Raw genomic sequence first — 23,627 nt, forward strand, 5'->3', positions numbered from 1 at the left:
GATAATCTCCCTCGATCTGGGGCTCCATGCAAGATCTCACCCCGTGGTGTCAAAATGATAACAAGAACGGTGAGGAAAAATCCCAGAACCACGCGGGGGGACCCAGTTAATGACCTACAGAGAGCTGGGACAACAGTAACAAAGGCTACTATCAGTAACACAATGCGCCACACGGGGACTCAAATCCTGCACTGCCAGACCTGTCCCCCTGCTAAAGCCAGTACACGTCCAGGTACTTCTGCGGTTCGCTAGAGAGCATTTGGATGATCCAGAAGAGGACTGGGAAAATGCGTTATGGTCAGATGAAACCAAAATAAAACTTTTTGGTAGAAACACAGGTTCTCGTGTTCCGAGGAGAAAGAATACTGAATTGCATCTGAAGAACACCATACCCACTGTGAAGCATGGGAGTGGAAACATCATGCTTTGGGGCTGTTTTTCTGCAAAGGGATCAGGACGACTGATCTGTTTAAAGGAAAGAATGAAAGGGGCCATGTATCGAGAGATTTTCTCTGAAAATCTCCTTCCATCAGCAAGGGCATTGAAGATGAGACGTGGCTGGGTCTTTCAGCATGACAATGATCCCAAACACACAGCCAGGGCAACAAAGGAGTGCCTCCGTAAGAAGCATTTCAAGGTCCTGGTGTGGCCTAGCCAGTCTCCAGATCTCAACCGCATAGAAAATCTGTGGAGGGAGTTGAAAGTCTGTGTTGCCCAACGATAGACCCACAACATCACTGCTCTAGAGGAGATCTGCATGGAGGAATGGGGCAAAATACAAGCAACAGTGTGTGAAAAGCTTGTGAAGAGTAACAGAAAACTTTTGGCCTCCGTTATTGCCAACAAAGGGTACATAACAAAGTATTGAGATGAACTTTTGGTATTGATCAAATACTTATTTTCCACCATGATTTGCAAATAAATTCTTTCAAAATCAAACAATGTGATTTTCTGGGGTTTTTCCACATTCTGTCTCTCATGGTTGAGGTTTACCCATGTTGACAATTACAGGCCTATAATATTTTCAAGTGGGAGAACTTGCACAATTAGTGGTTGACTAAATACTTATTTGCCCCACTGTATATCCATCTTACACCGTAAAAACAATTAAATGACACTCAAAATATTTCCGTAAAAATACAAACCTCTGGGCTGAGGCTTGTCTGTGACCACAGGGTTGGATCTGCTATCACAGGATCCTGTCAGAAGACTGTTGAGTGCCACCTCAAGATTGTTATTACTATCCATTAAGGCTTGCCGGGCTGCCTCCTTGTTAAAGCCCATATCTAAAATGTTTCTCAGAGCACGCTCATCCACCTGTGCAAATGTTTGAGAAAATGACAATAATATTGTCTTGAAGGTACAAAATGTTCTTTGGCAAATCCATCCACACTAAGATTGTGTGTGTATATATACATTCATTCATATTCCATGCTGCGTATCCTCACTTGGGTTGAGGAGGTGCTGGAGCCTATCCCAGCTAACTACGGGCATAGGCAGGGTACCCACTGGGGAAAATAGTTATTGAACATGTCAACTGTTTTCTCATTAGTTATTTGCGAAACTGCAATTCAAATGAAATTTCTACCAGACATTGGTAATGACTCAAATAATCCACACATGAGAAGAAATCACAACATTTGAGTAATAAAATTATTATACAGAATTAAGTGCAATAACACAGGAAAAATGTATTGAACACAATAATGCTGCATTCAAGGAAGGTATGAAGACGGAGCTTTCGAACCTCTGAACTGGAAAAATATCATTGGAACACCACTCAAACTGGGAGGTCCTAGTCGTGACGTCATGGAAAAAAGTACCCTGACTCCACGAGTTGCTTCAATTTGACGTCACTTGAAAAAATGCTGTCACCAATCGAAAAACAGACTAGGGCTGTCCCAAACGACTAATTTTCTCCCGATTAGTCAGCCGACTATTTTTACGATTAGTCGACTAATCTCATAATTAAAAAAAAAAAAAATTTTTTTTGTTTTTGTTTTCTAATTTAGCAATGAAATTTTTGTTGACGCTTATCAATTGACAAAAAACATATTGGAACACTTAAATTATTTATTAAAGTACAAATAAACACGTAAATAACAATAATAAATCACAAATAAACAATGAGTTCAAGTGCTGATAGAATTAACTAGTGTAGCATCCCGATTGAAAAGATCTCTTAAACTGATGGTTTACAACTTTTATTCCATCCATGATGTAATCACACTGTAAAAGCTACGGTGCACACAAATAAAACAACACAATTAGAAATTAACGAAAACTTTTCACCTTTTTCCTTTTAAACCTTATTTATATATCAATGAATTGCCTATATGAATTGCCTTCACCTTAATTTATTACCTTATCATTGACAATCTCTCCCTTAAGTGCAATCACTGTATATACTGTATATATTTATGACCTTTTAACCTTATATAATTTTCTATACCATAAAATAAACCATAACATGAAATACACCTTTCAGTTAGCATTAAGAACAATACTAATAGCACTTATAGGCCTATTGTCAATGAAACATTATTATTTAGTAAGGCGACAGCACCCTCTGGTGTACAAAAAATGAAAAAACAAAAAACAAATTTACAAACTGGGTTATGGCGCTTGAGGTGTTTATTCACGGCCGACGTGCAGCCAAGCTTGGCATTGAAGAGACAGGACGGAAGAGTGTACGCTCCTTTGTTTCTTTGAAATAAGTCAATGTTTTGGACACTCTGGTGCGCTTTTTTGGCTTTGTGCCGCTTTCCCCGCTTGCATACAGAGCATCCAACATTCTGAACTTCCCGCGCATATATATTTTTTAACCCTTCATTAACCGTCGACGGGATGTTGTGCTCGTCGACGGATTTACGTCATCGATGACGTCGACTATGTCGACTAGTCGGGACAGCTCTAAAACAGACCATCAAAGGTAAAACCTATATTACACGATTATAAAAATATATTTATCTGTGTCCATTACTAATTTATATATCAACACAACTACCCATAATACTATATGATTTTTACTGACTTAGCGTGATGATATGCTGATATCTCTTTGCATCAAGTTATCTGATGATTTGTACAAAATATATTCTTTTATTCATAGAAATAACTCAAATTATATAAATATATCTATTTATTATAAAGCAGTTTGCAGTGTGTGCTATTTACCTAAGCCGTCATTTTTCCTCCACTATTTCATCTCTTACGGGAAGGCAGGTTTGCTGAAGGTCAAAATGTCTTTACACATTCACTTGGAACGCTTTGAGGTCGCCACTGGTAGTGGGATAAGTCAACTTTCCACCATCCTCAAATGCAGCATAACTGTGACTCTAGCATACTTAATGGAGAAGCCTGTTTGTAATGACAGCTTCCAAATGCTTCTGGTATCTTTTAAGTAATTGCACACACACTGCTCAGATGTGATTTTGGCCTTTTCTCCAGACTTATTGTGATCCCTTTAATTTAGTTCTTTCCACAAATTTTCAGTTGGATTTAAATCAGGAGATTGCCTGGGCCACTCAAACAGATTTTCTTATTTTGAAATCATTTGAGAGTTACTTTGCAGTGTGCTTTGGGTCAATGTCCAGCTGAAAGGCCCAACCACGTTCTGAATAAAATACTGGGTTTTCGCACGTCAACAACATCGCATTTGTTTTTGTTAATCATAACTTGTGTAATGTCCCAATTTTTGGAATCTGTTTTGTTTTTACAATAAAATATCAAAATACCTGACCAGTGGCTCATATACCAATAATTGGGAATCAAACTTTCAATATAGATTTGACATGTTAAACACAACAAGCTATAAAATTTGACAGCAATCAAGTCCTCTTACCAGCTCTCGATAGTTACCATCTTGTCTGTTTTCATGTCTTTCGACCCTATCTTCCCGCTTGTACTTGTGACGGCTCCGTAAAGTAGTGGTCGACAAATTACTCCCTGCATTTCCTCCTCCACCAAATGTGCGGGGACCCTAAAAATAAGACATAAGGACATACGGTTTTGTGAAACCAACAAAACCAATTCTGCCAAAACAAAAACTACCTGTATGGTATACACAAAAAACAAAATTTTTGTAATGTGGGTCTTTTCAGAATTGACTTCAACATTCCTTAAAAAAATAAACCTTAGCTTTTCTGATTTCCAATTCATACTAATCAATATTAGGTCAAAAACAACAAATTCCGTGATAGCTCATCTTACAGAACAATGGTACGATTATCATGTTTTATTTGGTGCCAACTATACTTGGTATAATCACAGCAACAGGGTTACAGCGGACAGGGTTGAAAATCTTTACCGTTAGCTTTTTCTGAGGTTTGGATGCTGGCTGTTTAGCTAGCTGTTACTGAAGATCAAGAGGTCATACTCAATAAATATAATCATTAAAAAAATGTCTCACGGTGATCATAATGCTTAACACTGTTGCATGAGGCACCATGAGACCTAAAATTTAGGCTAACTACGTTATTTAAAAAAATAGGAGACATAAATTTGTTCTACAACTTCTTTCGGAAAAGTGATAATGGAAAGTCCAGTGCAACTCACTGCTGTCTTGTAACATGCTAAAAAGATTATGGATTATGAAAAGATTCTGAAAGATTATATTATTAACATGCTTGTGTATGTTGTTAAATTAGTTAAATTATAATAATTATTTGAAAAATTATGTTTATTAAAACAAAACAAGTTTTTAAAAATATGCCTATTTCAATAATTGTTTTCACTTATTTTTATTTTAAAGATTAGGTCTCACATTTACTCAGAACCTGCGTGTTTTAGTATTTTGCAAGTGGATTATTTAAAATGTGATGGGTGGGCTGTACAAAAAATGTTTCCCTAATTCTGAAATGAATCGTATGGTTGTAATTGGAGCAAGTAAAAAAACATTTCTTTCAGGGACTGAAGTTATCTATGTATATACTCTACTATACACTATATTGCATCTTAAATCTGCAAAAAGCCAGTTAATGCAATTCGGCATTAAACTGAGGAATTACCTACCTCTTTGCCCTTCGCCACCTCAGCAATAGCTGCAGTCCGCTGCTTTGCAAACTCGTCATTCTCAACAGCAATTTTGACTACACTCTGAAGGGTTTTCCTGTGGTCAAGCACTTCACTGTCCATTTCATCCTTCTTCGCATTCTTCTACATAAAGATGCAGGATGAAATTTACTTAAATGGCTCATAAAGCATTACTTAAAGAAACATTATCTCGTAATGTGACAAGATTTTTTAAAAAATACCAAACACCCATGTTTTTTAATATTAATTGCAAATAATAAAATCTACACAGCCCAAACAACAAATGGGCCAGGTCCAAGGTATATTGTTAGCATGTCAAAATTTGTAAATAACACACGGCTCAAGCTCTACATATAATTCTAATAGGGCTGCAGTATCAGTGTATCATTTGTTCATTTCAGATCTGCTTTAGAATCCAAAATTGAAAAACGGATAACGACTTATTTCATTTCTCGTTTTCAAAAAAAAAAAAAAAAAAAAACTATCAGTGTATCATTCGCTCATTCCATATCTGTTGATGTTTTTGATTTTTTGTGATCCGGAAGTTGCTAATATACGGATACGAATTCACTGTTCTAAAACAGTGTTTTCCCCTCTTTAAAAAGCACATACACGTACGTCATCCTTGACAAAAACGTTAAGTAATAATAACTGTAAAACGATAGCTATCATGCTGCTCGAGTCACCCTTCAATAGAATCACCCGGTAGAGACTGACTGAACTTCCTGAGGAAAAAGTCAACAATTTCCAGGTCACAACACATCAAAAATGATACAAACCAAAAACAAACAGAACAAAAATACCCTGATAATTCCATTCTCTCTTATTGTATTTCTAATTTTAAAACAAAATCACAACAGCGAAAAATAGGCCGTTATTTGTTTTTTTATAGAGTGGTACCTTTAGTTACGAAATTAACTGGTTCTGGAAGTAGTTTCTTCACCTGAAAATTCTGTAAGTAGAGATGTGTTTTCCGTGTAAATGCCCTAATCTGTTCCAAGCCACCCAAAATTTAGATACAAATCTGTTATAAAGCATAAAAATGCATCAAAACATGTAATGAATATATTACAATTGCCGTATTTTTCGGACTATAAGTCGCAGTTTTTTTTCCATAGTTTGGCTGGGGGTGCGACTTGTACTCAGGAGCGACTTCTGTGTGAAATTATTAACACATTATGATATCATTTCACATGTTACTTTGGTATACTCAGGAGCGACTTGTGTGTGAAATTATTAACACATTATGATATCATTTCACATTTTATTTTGGTATACTCAGGAGCGACTTATGTGTGAAATTATTAACACATTATGATATCATTTCATTTCAAATGTTATTTTGGTGTTTTGGAGTGACACTGACGGTTTGGTAAACTTGTTAGCATGTTCTTCATGCTATAGTTATCTGAATAACTTAATAGCTATGGCCACGTTTGCGTTCTGCCTTTGGCAATGTGTGTTCAATTGTATTATTGACTTTTTTATATTGAGATGCATGCTCTTAGTTTGTGGCGCTTTCACGTCCACGTGGGGGCACACTCGCACTTGTTTACATGAAGAAGAGCGCTCACACGCCAGTAGAAGACCGACAGCTACGCAACTCTGAGTGAGTGGGTGAGTTAGCGAAACAGAAACACGGCTGCGAACCTATGTTCATTGTTTATGGTTGTAAAATATCTCTACAGAGGCAACGCCTGTGTGTATCATCTTTTCTGTTGTTGTTGTGTGTTTTCCACTCGTGATCGGACACTTAGAGTGCTAATGCTAGCGAACGCATGCTAACCAGTTGTGTCATTGCATTATTTACGTTGATGCAAACCTGTTTGGTATTGATGACGACATTGATTCAGCAAATTATACGGACATCCAGCATCGTCAATTGGGAGTTTAGCTTGCTGTATAGCCAGAACCGAGCCGTAGCATCCTGGTGAGGACAGTATATTCGCATTTCGTTGTTCATGCACTGTACACTGTACACTTATCCAGCATGTTGTTCTCTATTGTATTTTCCTATTAAATTGCCTTTCAAGATGACATATTTGTTCTATGTGTTGGATTTTATCAAGTAAATTTCCCCCCAAGATGCGACTTATATATGTTTTTTTTCTCTTCGTTGGGGATTTTATGGCTGGTGCGACTTGTAGTCCGAAAAATACGGTACATCATTGCACAATAAACAAAAAGAGAGTTGTGCATCATGTAAAAAACAAACAAAAAAATAAAAATGATGGTCATTCACATTTTACCTGCAGTCCTCATCTGCTTTGCCCTCATCAATCACCTAAACTTTTGCACAAATTCGTCGGCCGCTTTGTGGTCGGCGCTACTTGCCTCATCGTGCTGAACAACAGAGTGAATTCTGGTTCTTTTTTTGAACTTCTCAAACCATCCACGTGATGCCTTAAACTCCCGGTGTTGTTCTTGCGCTGACGTTTTAATAACGTACCAATTGTTGATGTGTTATGGCCATATTTTGGGCGAGATAAGCCAAAAGCACCCCATTTTCATACTTTTCTATTATCTCTGGCTTTGTTTGAATCAACAAAATAACCTTCTTTTCTATTCCTCTTTTCACCCTCACTGTCTTGGGGTACGCTCACAAGCCGCCGAGAGACCTCACAGCCAGAAGTGCTGATGAAGGGGACGCCACATATTCATAAATATCTACACAAATCACGTAGGTCACCCTTTTTGACTTAAACGGCGAATTTCGCCGAAAGGTGAGATTTTCATGCCCGAGAAATGAAATAAAAGGTCTTTATCCGTTTTCCGATTTTGGATTTGAAAACGAGAAATGTGATAACGAGTGCAAGTCGTTATCCGTTTTCTGATTTTGGATTCTATAACAGAACAGATAAGAAATGAACGAATGATACACTGATAACTGCAGCTATTCATTATTTAGGTAATCGAAACATCTATCAATTGGTTCGACTAATCGAGTAATCAGATTACGAACATTTAACGCGTTGCAGAATACATTTTAGGATATGTAAAACAAACAAACAAGTGTTTATGCTTGTAATATTTATTTTGGCTTGGTAAGATTACACTTACAAAGGAGCATTTAATGCAAATACAAAATAAAATTCCTGAGTGTTTCTTTAAACTATGCTGAATTGATACTAAAATATCTGCTATTTGGTTGAACTTAAATCTTTGGACCATTAACCATAATAAAATAATAATAAAAAAGAAAACAAGGATAAATAACTATTTGACTCAATATTCCTGCTTAGAATCATACATAAAACCTTTACATAAAATTAGTCATCAATATCTGCATTGTAAGAAATTGTATTTAATGACATTATTGTTCAATTTTTATATAGGAAATGGCAAATATGAAATTAAGTATTATCAAACTGATTAACCATACCTGACCAAATGCCAAAAAAGGAGGCGGTCCCCCCTCTGCTCCAATGTTGTTTCTGTTGTGCTTGGACAGACTCTGCAAGTGGAGTAACAGTTCTATTAGAAGTACAGTTGCTTTTGCGATACTATAAAAAGACCATTTCTATTTTTCCACACGCTCCCAGAGTAAAAAGATATTTAACATACAAATAAATCTATTTAAAGGAAGATTTTATCCATCTCTCGGCTCTAAGTGATTGTAATTGAGAGTAAACTGTTACAGCACCCGCCGTAATTAATGGCTCCCTGGTTAAGTTCTTGAGCCTTTAATAAATTCAGCTTTTTTTTCTAAATAACATAGGAGAAATAACGTCTGACAGCTGGAGTCTGTTTTAGCACTGTACTATGGAGCGGTAGCAGGAGATATGCTGCCAGACGCCATATCTCCTGTTGAGGGTGCACAGCAGTGACGTTACACAACACACCAGCCTGTGTGATTGGCTGTAAAGGAGACAGACATTTGATTGGCTGCAGACAGTTTTTTTCCCCCCCGAAAATATTCATGTGTTTCCTGGCTGTGTGAAATGAGTCTAAAAAAGATCTACAGCTTCGTGAGTGCAGATTTCAGACTTAAAAGCACTAAATTAAAATCATGTAAGAGAATTCACTCACACACTTGATGAATGTGTGAGTATTTCATGTCAAATTGTTTTTATGAATCCCAAAAGCGGTGAGTGTTTCGTGTCAGATGTGTGTGCATTGAAAACGTGTTTTCTGTCAGATGTGTGTTCGCATCAAAAATGTGTGTTTCCTGTCAAATGTGTGTGGGTTCATCATGAGAGTGTTCCAGCTCCATATAGTTTCTGTTTAGCTTACACATAGTGCTTGTTTGTGCGCCGGGAGTATCTTTGCCTTTTTTGCCCTTCTTTTTTCACATTATGGCCTCAAAGAAGAAAACTGGGTCTTGTAGGTTCAGCCTAATGATTAGCTATTTATACGATAACGAAGCTTGACATCATAAAAAGAACGAAGAAAGGAAAGAGACACTGACGCACATTGGTAAAAAATATGATGCGTTCAGACCAAAGTTAAACCGTCGTGCGAAAACGCCTTGCTTGTTGTTGCCAAATCATTGAGAACCCCAACTCTCCTTCCAACTCTCAGAAAAAATGTACAGCATCTTATTTTTTTAATGTATTTTACTTTTTATACTTAGTATTTTGACATACGTTTCAACTTTAAATGTGAAATGACTGACTCACGTGGAAATTCGGGTTATGTCGCCATCTAGGAACGGAACTCAGTTGTAACTGGAGGACTCCCTTGTACTGTATAGGTACCGTATATATTTCAGTGTGGTGCTTGATTTTACTGGCATGTTATGTGTTTCTCCGTTGTGTCACACGAATCCTGGATATATTTATGGCTCTTGAAAATAGATGTATAAAATCTTTTATATATTTGTCCCTCTTGAAAGTGCTTGAATCGCAGATGTATTGTATTTGTGCGATTATTTTTTAGACAAATTCCTTCCCATAGCTGGCTGCAAGCTCAGGCAAACTACACTTTTTTTTTTTTTTTTTTATTCATGTGAGCGAGAACACTAAAGGACTTTTCAGACATGCCTTAGAGTCCAGTAATACAGTGATCCCTTACTTATAGCTGTTAATGGGGACCAGAACCAACCACGTAAAGTGAAAAACCGCAAAGTAGTGTCACTCCGCATTTTTAACTTAACATTTTTTGTGTATTGAAAATATCAATAAGTGTATGTAAAAGCCGATAAATGCATATGCTATCATTAGAACATTAGAGAATGGTTTGAAATGTAAATAATGATATAAAATAAATAAATAAAATAAATCAACCTTACCCGCTGCAATTCCCATTTCTCCACCATGTGTTCAACCTCTCCACCAAGAACAGTAATTTTTGAGTCATCAAGCAGCAAAAACCCATTTCTAACCAGGACAGTACCGTGGAGATTAAGTTTTGTTCCAGGGGGAGTATTTAGGCTGAAAATGAAATCCAATGAGACAATTAGCACACACACACAAATTATACATTTGGTAATAAGCATAAAGGAGCCATATGTAAGATTGCTGGCCAAAAGTGATACTGCAATTAGAATCAAAATTTTGAAGAGCAGATCCCTGTCCCCTTTGGGTTGCCAGATAAGCTCTCTGCAATGGAGAATCAGGCTGCAACAGGGAGCAATCAACTTTTTGTCAAATTGCACTTGGGGTCTGGGTTCTGTGTCACAAATGATTATAATTCCATTGTTGCATTTCAATCAGAAATGACAGGGGCTAAGAAACTACACACTAACATTAGCAATGATCATGTAAACATATGGCCTTCAGATTAGCCTAAGTACAGTAAAAAGATAGCTTTATAGCATTGGGTTTCCATGGCAGAACAACTGCATCCAAGCCATACATACAAGTGCAATGCAAAGCGCCAGATGTGCGCCAGATTGGACTAAAGCGCAATGGAGATACGTTCTCGGTAGTGATGAATCACGCTTTTCCATCTGGCAATCTGATGGATGAGTCAGGCTTTGGAGGTTGCCAGGAGAACGGCACATTTCGGGCATTGGGCAAAGTGTGAAATTTGATGGAGGAGGAATTATGGTGTTGGGTTGCTTTTCGGGAGTTGGGCTTGCCCCCTTAGTTCCAGGGAAAGGAACTTTGTTTCAGGATACCAAAACATTTGGACAATTCCATGGTTTCAAACTTGTGGGAACAGTTTGGTGTGGCCCCTTTCCTATTCCAACTTGTGTGTCATATGTGTACCAGTGCACAAAGCAAGGTCCTTAAAGACATGGATGACAGTCTGGTGTGGGTGACTGGCATGCACAGAGTCCTGACCTGAATCCTATAGAACAGTTTTGGTATTCATTAGAGTGGCAACTAAGAGCCAGGCCTTCTCGATCAACCTCACTGATGCACTTTTGGATGAATGGTAAAAAAATACCGATAAACACTCCTCAATGATGTGAACATCCTTTCACAGAGAGTTGAAACTGCAATAGCTGCAAAAAGGTGGACCGACCTCATATTAAAACCTATGGGTTAGGAATGGGATGGCACTGATGTCAAGGCAGGAGGGCAAACACTTTAAGGCAGACATGTCCAAAGTCCGGCCCGGGGGCCAAATGCGGCCCGTGGTCAAATTTCATCCGGCCCCCAGCCTCTGTCATAAAATTAATAACGTCTGGCCCGAACACAGATTTAATGAATTGGTCAGCAGTACTGCAACCAGCATATGAAGTAGCTTACACACAAAATGCTGCCCTTCATTTACCCACTAATAGGCAGCAGCACTTTAACCCTTTATTGCCAAGTGTATCACATTTGATACAAATAAAATTCCATGATTTTAAGACTAATTTAGAATTTTGACATTTCGTTTTGGAAAAAAAAAAAAATGCATGCAAGTCAACACATGCGTCTGCAGGTTCCATGAGGAAAAAAAAACACGATTTAGCATGGGTTATAGATATAGAGCGCTTGTTACACATATTCATTTTGACTTTTCTTTTTACAAATTTGAAAAAAAAAAGGTTTAATTAGGACCTTATTTTTCAAATTTAGAGATTCTCTGATAATGTCTTCATGTTGGAGGTATTTAAGGGCTCAGCAACATTACTCCGTGTGACCTATTACTTCCATTTTCTAAAATGGTGACAATCAACAAAAAGAAGAAAGTTGACAGTGACGGCCGACGCTTCAGGGATAGGTGGAAATTAGACTATTTCTTCACTAAAATACGCAACAACTGTGTCTGCCTCATTTGCAAAGAGACGTCGCTGTTTTTAAAGATTTCAATGTGAGGCGATATTACCAAACAAGACACGCTAACATGTACGACAAGATTACAGGGAAGATACGCAGTGAGAAATTGAAGCAACTTGAAGCTAGTTTAATGTCACAGTAGCAGTATTTCGCAAGAGCCCGAGAGTCGAAGGAGAAAAAAATAATTAAGCAAATGTGACACACTGAATGGCTTGCTAAAATTTGCTTAAATATATTGTTCTACGTATAGGACGTCAGCCAAGGTCGGCCCCCCACATTTTTACCACACCAAATCTGGCCCCCTTTGCAAAAAGTTTGGACACCCCTGCTTTAAGGTAATGTAGTGTGTTAACAAAAAAACAGGTTTCTTTAATGTGTATTGAATTATTAGGGCCATTTAATCAGTAAATAATTGAAGTGCTTTTCTTCCATATAGCACCTTTCAGGAATGTATCCGGTAACCAAAATTCTGGAGCAGGGGATGGCAAATTATTCCACAAAGCATTGGATGCAGGTTTATGTTGCAACCCATCATGAGGACACTTTTTCACAGATCTGGTGTTTTGCAAGTGCAATCATTGCAGTCAGGTGCTTCATTTTTCGCCCGACCCCTCATTGGTTAATTTGCCTGTCCTGGATCAGTTGTAACAGAGATCAGGACCCACTGCGGCCCTTGAGGACCGGTTTGCCCGCCCCTGTTTTAGAGGAAGATCTTATTTCAGTAGGATGCATTGACAAAAATAGAAGTTGTTTTTATAATAAATGCACATCATTCTGGCATTGCATGATTCAATAACTGTCATGCTAAGCATCACGTTTCAGCCCTTTTTTTCAACAGATGCCAATCTTATCAAAGAGCAGGGTAACCGCGGGTTGTTAAAAGTATTAAAAAAGCATTGAATTTAGTTTTCCATTATTAACGGTATTAAAAGTATTAAATTAGCTGTCGTAAGTCTGGAATTTTTTCACCGTGGTTTTAATTTTGAAGAACATCTCAGTGCAACCTAAATTATATCCGTGACAAAGTTTGTTTTTTTTTTAATCCATAACAAAGATGGCGCGTAGAATTTTTACGATGCACTGCACTACAAATCATAATGCACCTCGTGCGTGCTGTTAGCATCATTAGCATCAACATCACAACAGCAGGCAATCGCAAAGTACTGTGTGCTAACGTAAGGAACTGCTCAGATGCCTTAGGTGTTATGTTCGACGAAAGCCTCAACAAGACAACCAAGTCCAAACAGTTGGACCAGCATGTGAGGTATTGGATCGGCGACCAAGTCGCATCCAGATACTTTGGGTCGCAGTTTATGGGTCATGCGAAGGCAGTGGACCTGCTTAACATTTCAAAGTAAGTTGCCAATTTTTCCAATTAAAATGTGTTAGATGCAATAATGTATTTCTGCACGGTTTGCCTTTCGAATGAATGTGAATTTCGTAGTTTTAACTCAAGAGTTAGCCATGTTCAATGGGGTACTGACAGGTGCACTAGCCTTAGCATGGATAAACCGGAGTCGTAGATCCACCATCACCTTCAGATACACAACACGGTTGACACTATTATTGGAACGAGTGCGGGGTAACGTTGATCTGAATAACAAGGCATGGTGATAGGCAAATTATAATGTAGGTGGATAGTAAAACACCTCCTGGTATATTTAAATGTTTTTCTTGATTGAATAAGAGTATGGATTTTCTCTATCTGATTAAAAGAAATGTCTTCAATAGCTAACAAAGGATTAACATGTGTTTTCTATACTTCTTGTAATGTGATTAGAAAAAAACAATTACCAAGGGAAATGGTCATGTGTAGCTTTTTTATTTTGTGATAATTAATGGTAAACTACTGCCATTTAGTGGCTGTTTTTTAAACTTTCACTGCCAATTGCAAGATTTTCCCAAGCACTTTACAGTTAAAAGGGGTGTCCAAACTTTTTGCAAAGGGGGCCAGATTTGGTGTGGTAAAAATGTGGGGGGCCGACCTTGGCCGATGTCCTTTATGTAAAACAGTATATTTAAGCAAATTTTAGCAAGCTGTTGTGCGTCTCATTTGCTTTATTATTTTTTTAAATTAATAATTTCAACAATCTCGCAACTAGCCTTTGTGGCATTCACTTTCGACTCTCAGGCTCTTGCGAAATACTGCTGCTGTGAAATTAAGCTACCTTCGAGTTGCTTCAATTTCTCACTGCGTATTTTCCCTGTAATCTTTTCGTATATGTCAGCATGTCTTGTTTGGTAATATCGCCTCATATTAAACTCTTTAAAAACAGCGACTGTCTCTTTGCAAATGAGGCAGACGCAGTTGTTGCATATTTTAGTGACGAAATAGTCCAATTTCCACCTATTGTTGAATCGTCGCCAGTCGCAGGCAACTTTTTTTTTTTTTTTATGTTCGCCATTTTAGAAAATTGGAAGGGTCACATGGTGTAATGTTGCTTGAAGTGCTCCTGCCTTTTAGTGGGTAAATGAGGAGCAGCATTTAGTGTGTAAGCTACTTCATATGCTGGTAGCAGTACTGCTGACCAATTTATTAAGTCTGTGTGAGGGCCAGACATTATTGATCTTATGACAGAGGCTGGGGGCCAGATGAAATTTGACCACGGGCCGCATTTGGCCCCCAGGCCGGACTTTGGACATGTCTTAGTTAAGGTGACCAACTTGACAATCACCAGTTAAGGTGACCAACTTGACAATCACCAACCTACCACCCTCACTAGGTCCTCTTAAAAGGGAAACCTGTTGTATTGCAAATGTAATTTCTGAAGTTGCTTTACAAAAATAGTGTAAAATCCATTTTATCCTGGGGGGAAAAAATCTGAAAGACCTTATATTTAAATGTGTTTTAATTGTATCTTCAGTAAATGTGCATTCTTTTGTCAAACACACTTAGTAATTGAGGTTAAATTTGATGTTCAGTGCTTTTTTTTTTTTTTATTTGATTCAATATTATTTAAATAATGGGTGCGAGAAAAGTATTAATTTTCAGTTGAAATGGCATTAAAAAAGGTCTTAAAAGTCTTGAATTTAGATTTATCAATCCTGGGGGGACCCTGAAGAGGTAGGCTTCTTGATGAACACTGTCAGAAATGGAAAAGAAAAAAGTAATCCAAGGTTTTCACTGACGACCCAGTTACAACAAAATCTGAGCTTTCCCATGATTAGTATTTGAAATCAAAATCAATGTGAGCTGTCGTCATGTTTCTATAAATCTGACCTGAAATTCGCAAAAATATATATATATAGCTCAGGGGTCGCGTTAACCGAATATTTTCCGTCGTTGACCGGTTTTTTAAAATGGTGACGGAAAAAACTGAAGTCCATCCGTCATTTTGACAGGTTGCAATTCACACCCCAGACCACAGGGTGGCAAGTGAGCATATTAATTAGCTATTGTCTCTCTTGATGCATGACGTCGTTGGCCTTACTCGGAAAAATGTCAAGGCAACCGAGTGTTTGCCTGGCACGGCCAGACTGTTCTCCCTGTATTTTTCAAACACTGAGAGAAAAGTCTGCGACACAGAGTGGGTACAAAATCAATCGACAAATCAGATTTGTTTATTTGCGTGACGTGTTCTTCACGAGCAACGTCACTCTTGCACGTCGAAAGTCGTCTCTACAACAACACGGATGGCGGGAGAGCCGAGAATATGTTCCAATCCGCGGTAAATTCAGTTTTAAATGAGCTAAAACACATCGACACGAAACATTGACAGTCTGTCTCGCGCTTGCCATGTTGAATAAACTCCGTTCTCCTCGTATGTTTACTTCCGCGCGCAAGTACCTCGTCCTGCCCTCGTCGCTTTGCTAACGGCATGTCTGCCCGTCGCTGATTGGTGCACTCCGCTGTCTGTTTGCCTCTTGTTAAGCTTGTTCGGACAGAATATTAATTAAAAATGAATGAAAACTAAATACTATTGAATATGTCATTAGTATCATTTTAAAAATGTAAGTGACGGGTAAAAATAGATGATGACCGGATTTTTATTACACTGTCAGTCAAAATGACAGACAACGAAAAAGTCTAGCGCAACCTCTGATATAGCTTAAAAAAAGCTTTGTTAACCCCACCTTAAAGTGCATATGACACCAGAAAGCATGTATATTTCATATTACACGCATTATATTATGCCCCTGAATGAAATGGACCGCTTGGATTTGTGTGGAAGTGATCGATATATTTATTCAACTTTTTGAATCCCGCGCCATGAAAATGAGTGATTTCCTCAGGTTGAGGAAGAGGGTGGATGTGACATCAAAGAATGAGATCATCTTCACTATACAGCCATTTTATTGTATGCAGAAGGACTGCGGATTCAGCTGATTTTGCGGATTAATTCATTTATTTTTTGCGTCACGCCAGCCCAATGTGCTGCAGGCTCTTGTTGCTGGACCAGGCAGAGTGGTGTGACCTTTTGGGGTTTTCAAAAGATCCTGTTCACCGCAAAGAATGGGCAAAACAAGTCTGACAATTGAGGGACCATTCGATGGATGAGGAAGTGAGTAAGCTACGTGTTTTATATCATGTCTGGGAACATGGCACACGTTTTAATAAGGAGGTGACTTGTATTTTGTGTGGGACAATGCTCTCTTTTGACCGGTGAAGGTGGGAGTGCCCGTCCTCATCGGCCAGCGACCAAGGCGTGACAAGCCAGCGGTTTGTCCACCGAGAGGGCGGGAATGCCCGCCTCCCTCGGCCGATGACCAGTGGTGTGTCGCACACCATGGTCACCTATACCTGTCAAGTTGTACGGTTTCGGCGTAATTTGCACAAGTGAGCACAGATTTTTAAATGTGTACGCTGTACATTCAAAATCTGTACGTTTTTCGTGCATCACGTTTTTTTTTTCTCCGTTCGGATTTTGTCACCGTTTCAGCAACGAGACAATGTGCGTTACTATGCGTTACGTTGGTTGAATGATGCAAGAAAAGTCAGAGACATGGAGAGAGAAGAGTGTTTGTTGTGACACTGTAGCAAACACAATATTAAGCTATGTGGCTCCAATATTTCCTGACTGTAGCCGACAGCCTACAATCTACGCCTAGATATCACATGCATATAGAACTACATGCGAAATGAGACTCGGCTGCGTTGGTAAACAGCCACCATTTTAAAGCAGTAGACTTCTCAGAAAGGCTCTGTTGAAGTGAACCTTCATAGCTAACCTAAGTAACTTTTTGTCTAAAATATTCCTAAATCGGCAAAATATTGACTTGAATCTATCTTTAAATGATGAAACAGTCTCAAAACTTTCACATGTCGAAAGTAGACAGAAGGGCACTAATGCAAAACTGGGAGAAATTTTAACAACTTTAACGGTTGATTCACAACATTAAAAAATGACTTCCAAACGTAAGTAACTTTTTATCTAAAATACTCCTAAATCGGCAAAATAGTGACTTTATCTTTAAATGATGAAACAGTTTTAAAACTTTCAAATGTCAAAAGTAGACAGAAGGGCACTAATGCAAAACTGGGAGCAAATTTAGCAACTTTAACGGTTGATTCACAACATTAAAAAATGACTTCCAAACATAGCAAAGGTTACGATGTTTTTTTTTAATATAATAACTTTTTTTTTAATATAACAATACAAAGTTTATGTAGAACATTTACTAGGAATTTTGCCTAGTTTCTAGATGGCATGCTAACCCTTTACATTTCGCAAATAAAAATCCCATCCGTCTCATCAGACCAACCTCTGTCTCTCATTTGGGAATCCCAAGGACAGAGGCAGTTCATAGAACTGACGCAAGATGATAGGCTAACGATAAAAGCCTGATCCAAAAAGAGGGCAAGCATGCAGCAAATACAAGAGGCATCCCTTATACAATCACATACAAGTTGGTTTGAATAAAAGCATATTCATTCATCTTCCGTACCGAGGGTGCAGCAATTGGTATGCTAACTACAGGAGCGTCCACCAGAGCAGTTGCTCTACATTGAATTTTTATTTCTTTACCACAAGCAGTCTCATAAGGCGTTTCAGATCATTTGTCTGCATAAGCAACAAGCCTTAAAACCACAGACCACATGTAACTACACCAGCTCAGGACCTCCCCATCCAGTATGTTCACCTCCAACATCATCTGAAGCCAGCCACTCATACAGCTACTGAAACAATTGGTTTGCGTAAACAAAGAATTTCTGCATAAACTGTCAGAAACCGTCTCAGGGAAGCTCATCTGCATGCTCGGCGTCTACATCTTGGTCTCGAACCCACTCCAGTTTGTCGTCTTAACTGACTTGAGTGGACAATTTTTAACATTCAATGCGCCTAGTACGTTGAGAGGTGTTTGCACACGGGCAGATGGCAGACAGCATGTGTGGCGTCGTGTGGGTGAACAATTTTCTGATGTCCATGTTGTGGATGGAGTGGACCATGGTGGAGGTGGAGTTATGGAATGGGAAGAAGTATGTTATAGACAAATAACACAGGTGCATTTTATTGATCCATTTTGAATGCACAGACACACCATGATGAGATCCTGAGACTGATTGCTGTGTCATACATTCAAAAACAATATCTCATGTTGCAGCATGATAATGTATACTTTACCGGATTTCAGCCCCACATGCAACCACTCAAGAAGACATGCCAATGCTGCTGTAAGTGGCAAAACTTTATTTGCTCTTTACAAAAGAGAGATTTGTTCTCCTCTTGTTGCTCTTCCCATTAGTAAGCCAAGGCCCACACTCTAACCACTCCACCTGTACAGCCTGGCCGGTCACCATGGCAGCAGTCACCAAGGCCACTGTTGCTTGGCCAAAGAAATAATTCAGGCTGGGAATTGTTAGCTCAGCTTCCACCACGTGGAAATTGCAGATAAAGAAAAAAAAAAACATGGTGCTGGGACAGGTGTTGACAAGGAGGTAATGAATGTGGACAGAATTTCACATTTGCGTATGAATTAACATGTAGAATGTGTCATAGTAAATACTGAACTTTGCAAGTGATTTATGAAAAAAAGCCAGTTTTACTCTTGACACCGATAAACAGCAATAAAGAGCGAAATTCAGCTCAACTTAACTTTTTTATAAAAATGAAAGAAGCAGTAACTGAAGTACCTGATTTTGGCCAGGTGTTTAAACTCCAATCCAGCACAGGTGGTATGACCATCTGTCATTTGCAGGCGCAGCATTCGTAGCCCTCCCTGGGACTCCATGTCTTTTGGCGCTGAGATGTTCCTCAATTTCTGCAGCTGGAGAACACATGGACCCTCCAGCTGGATATATAAAAAGATAGACGTTTGCAAAACTAAGGAACTGCAGTACACTAACAGGAAAGCAAAGTTGTGTTTTATTGTTTGTTTTTTAATGCTGCAAGGGTATATATTTCATTTACCACATTTTGGCCTATCGGAAATGTCATTACAACTGAAACTGTTTTTCCAGGTCTATTTAACACTACAAATACAAAAGAAATCGACCAGACAAGAGTAAGTAATGTATGCAAATTCATGCATGTAAAAAAAAAAAAAAAAAAAAAAAAAAAAAAAAAGAATGAAGATAGAAAATTAAGAGCAAACATACAAAACACAGGCTAAATTTTAATTCACTCTTAACAAGAAACAGTCATACAAACTGCAAAACCAACATGATTCTGTATTTGTGTGGGTGTTGTTACACACAAATTATGGCTTGAACTTCTAACAGCGTCTGAAACATTTCCAGACAGTGTCAAGTTGTCAATAAACATGGACACCTCCCTTTTGCTCCTAAGTGTGTTAGGGCCATCTAGTGAAGTTTTACATAATTGCAATCCAGATAAACCTCATGGATTTTGCACAGCTATGACTTTAACGTAAAAAAGTAGTTATTCAGTTAGTAAATAAATAAATAATCCTATTTACAGTTAAAGCTGCCTAAACTAGCTGTAGCAAAAAAAAAAAATAGAATTGAAATTTTGGCATAAAAATTACTTTGCAAGTTGCAACCTACCTTTTCAACCCGCCCACTATTGATGTCTGATGGCAGAATTTTCCTTCCAATCAGTCTGAGATCAGTCTGCAAAAGAAATGCTGCTTTACTAACATAATGGACACATGAGTAACACACTTAAAGACTTTCGGTAACTGTTATCCATCCATCCATCTATCTATCTATCTATCTATTATTCACTGATTTCCCTATACTTGAATGTGTACTAGTATATTAAGGAAAATATCCGATTTATGCTGACAAGTATGGATTTTACAACTTTGATATATAGTATTAGTTTACATGCCTTTCTAAATGTATTAAACAGTTTTAGACTACTGCAAAGTAAATCTACAATTGTAAACGTAATGTTGAACAGACTTTTACAAGAGTGTGAATCCAAATCAAGAATCTTTGTAAGCGTAAATTTAAACAAATGAAAGCATGACATACAGCTTTGGACAGTATTATTTTTGCAAATAATTATTCCAAAATTGATTTTTTTCCACCCTCAAAATTGTACAAACAAACAAAAATGTCTCCTCTATTGGGAACTACTATGCAGTGGGGCAAAGCACAGCAAGGATCTGATGTATTGGACAAAACTCTTCTGGTATGTAACATCCAGGACTCTCAGTCCACGAACTAGTTGGTGCCTCGTGTCGCACATGGGAAACCCATGCAATGAATGGCTTAATGGAAATGACTCTGGTCACTCGCGGATATCAGGGTTTAGATCCAGTGTGTATGTAAGTTTTTTTTCCCCTACACTTTATTTTTCTTTGATTTTGATTGGGAGAAAAAAAAAGATAATGAGGCACCGGATTGTAAAACATTATTCAAATGAAGACCATTATTGCATACAGTGGTATGCAAAAGCTTGGGCACCCCATATAATTTTAAAGATTTTCCATTGTAAATCACTGGTTGTTGGAACAAATATCTCAGTTAAATATATCAAATTGCCAATGATCACAGTAATGTCTGAGAAGGGAAATTAATATGTGTAATAATTATTTTAACAAAAATAGGCCAGTACATAAATTTAGGCACCTCTACAAAAAATCATGATCAATGTTTGGTAAATTATTTGAGACATCCCCATTTATAAAATGAAATATCTGAAGGCAGGACTCACATCAAGTGCAATGCGAATAATATCCTTATGCGTAATGTTCTCAGCAGCTCCTTTCAGTTCAGCAATGCCTTCATCACTGAGGTACCTGAGGGGGGGAAGCAGAGATGATGTATTAGTTGAGCTTGATCGTTAAAACAACAAATAACAACAACAGTTAATAAACTGAAATAATACTTGCACTTTAACACCACTTAGATTTGCCTGAAAATTTGCATTTAAAAGTAAACAAATATTTTTTTTTATAAGTGCAGGCTCCGCAAAACAGTACAGCCACTGTACAAACATTAACTGTGCATAAAAAACTGTAGTTGACCCACACAAAAAAATTGCATTTCAGAGATACATTTTATATTCTTACAGCGCTTAATCTTTTAACATTGTACGTAAAGCTTATTATTTTTTTCCCTATGGATTGATGAATTCTGATTGTGTGTCTCGATCACTTAACTGGAACATTATAATATAGTTATGCTCCTATAAAATGGAGGTCATTAAGCAAAACGAAAATTCAAATATAAGGCGCACAGGCAACGTGGGTATTAAAAACACAGTCAATTTTTTTTAGGAGGGGGAAACATTATAGTCCAAAAAAAAAAAAAGGGGGGGGGGGGGCGTTTAAATACTGTCATCAATTGTGCAGTAAAGGAGATGGTATACTCCGGATAGCAGGGTTTACCAGTGCTTCCTAAACCTTGTGGGCCGCCATGCATGTTTTGTGATGCACTTTGTTTTCCGTTTTATTAATTTCTTTATTTTAATAACTTCCATACATTCTTCACAGGAGTAGAACTTACTTCCCTAAAGTCGTCCTTGCAAGTGCTGTCTGATGACGCTGGTCTACATTATAATGAATGCAGAACTTGACATGACAACATGTAAACCTACGACTCCAATACACTTTTAAAGCACCACAGCGAAGTTCTGGTAGCTTTTGGAACCACTGCAAACATATGGAACTGTACTTTTACGAAATTTTGATCAACAAACGTTTTCTGCCCTCTTTGAGCCCGTTAGCGCGTATTATCTCGAGACAAGAGCTGTTATCCTTCGTGTAGCAGTACCGTGCTACATGTTTGTAGCTCACAAAAACGTTGTGCCCCACTTTCGTTGTAGGGCTAACTAACATTTAGACATCCTTAAAAATTAGTGCTTGTGAGTGCGAAGAAGTGTGTGGTTTAACACGAGCATGAAGCCAAAAGAACGAGACACCTTATTTATTTGTAATGCAATGTTATGCTACCATGCGACTTACCAGCCTTCGTGGGCCAGGGACTCCGCCAAAGTGGACATTTTCGTAAAAGTAGACGCAAATATGACGGCACTAATATGTTTAAAGCGATAGACAATAAATTGGCTAAACTCCGCGGAACATATCAGTAGTTTTCCAATAATACCCGCAAACGTCGAGTATCTGTAACGTCACCTACGTCACTATTACGAGACACTACGGCGTGCCAAAGAATTCAAAACAGTTACTGTTAACGTGATTTTACAGTTTGCCTAAAACAACCAAATTCATTTTACTGTTGCAAGTATATATGATGGACCCCTTACTGTTAGTGAAACATGTTACTTGAAGTAACAATAGATTCTTCATAGTTGCGTTGCTCCTTTCCGATGTTGGTTTTGCTGTGTTTTGTGCTTGTCAGTGTGATGAGCAAAACCAGCACAACAGAAATAACGAAGAAACAAATAAGCGAAAACGTTTTTGTTTTTGTTGTTTATATCCCTTCGAGGGGTAGGCTACTGTACGATGACAACCGTTGATGTTTTTATTTTACAGCAATTTGAATTTAACTCCGAACAGACTAACCATTACATACTGTAGTTGACAGAAAAATCCCAATTCTTTGGATTTGGCGGCTTTATTGTTCTCTTTGATCAGTTTTTAAGAAATATCCTTTTTCAAATATAAGTTTAGGGCTGTCAAACGATGAAATTTTTTAATCGAGTTAATCACAGCTTAAAGATTAATGAATCGTAATTAATCACAATTCAAACCATCTCCAAAATATGCCATATTTTTCTGTAAACTATTGTTGGAATGGAAAGATAAGGCAAGACGGATGTATACATTCAACATACTGCACACAAGTGCTGTATTTCTTTACTATAACAATAAATCCACAAGATGGCATTAACATTATAAACATTCTTTCTGTGAAAGAGATCCACGGATACAAAGACTTGTAATTCCATGTCTCTTGTGAAGCGTCTTTATGTGTTTTGAAAAGCGCTCTAGAAATAAAATGTATTATTATTATTATTATTATTAATGTGAGTACAAGTTGTACAAGTTTACAAGTTTGTATATATTGTGACTAAATATTGCCATCTAGTGTATTTGTTGAGCGAAACGAAATGTTTGGATAGAGTG

At 37.9% G+C, this 23,627-nt stretch overlaps 1 protein-coding gene across 2 annotated transcripts in view; it reads right to left on the reverse strand.

Moving 5' to 3' along the window:
* The window catches only part of tdrd3 (tudor domain containing 3), a 35,564-nt gene extending 12,620 nt beyond the window's left edge, over positions 1-22,944 (reverse strand). The window contains exons 1-9 of one of the 2 annotated variants that reach the window (XM_057830785.1): positions 22,805-22,944; positions 21,251-21,335; positions 20,134-20,199; positions 19,261-19,418; positions 10,265-10,406; positions 8,417-8,488; positions 5,014-5,157; positions 3,845-3,982; positions 1,146-1,317 (exon numbers count right to left, since the gene is read on the reverse strand). In XM_057830785.1, the coding sequence (XP_057686768.1) occupies positions 1,146-1,317; positions 3,845-3,982; positions 5,014-5,157; positions 8,417-8,488; positions 10,265-10,406; positions 19,261-19,358 (766 nt within the window). In that variant the 5' untranslated portion in view covers positions 19,359-19,418; positions 20,134-20,199; positions 21,251-21,335; positions 22,805-22,944. Of the gene's footprint in view, positions 1-1,145; positions 1,318-3,844; positions 3,983-5,013; positions 5,158-8,416; positions 8,489-10,264; positions 10,407-19,260; positions 19,419-20,133; positions 20,200-21,250; positions 21,336-22,502; positions 22,688-22,804 lie in introns of those variants that run through there. The other variant, XM_057830776.1, reaches the window with a different exon arrangement.
* Positions 22,945-23,627: the final 683 nt, after the last annotated feature.

This window comes from Corythoichthys intestinalis, chromosome 1 (genome assembly GCF_030265065.1).
Source record: "Corythoichthys intestinalis isolate RoL2023-P3 chromosome 1, ASM3026506v1, whole genome shotgun sequence".
In the NCBI taxonomy this organism is placed as follows: Eukaryota; Metazoa; Chordata; class Actinopteri; order Syngnathiformes; family Syngnathidae; genus Corythoichthys; species Corythoichthys intestinalis.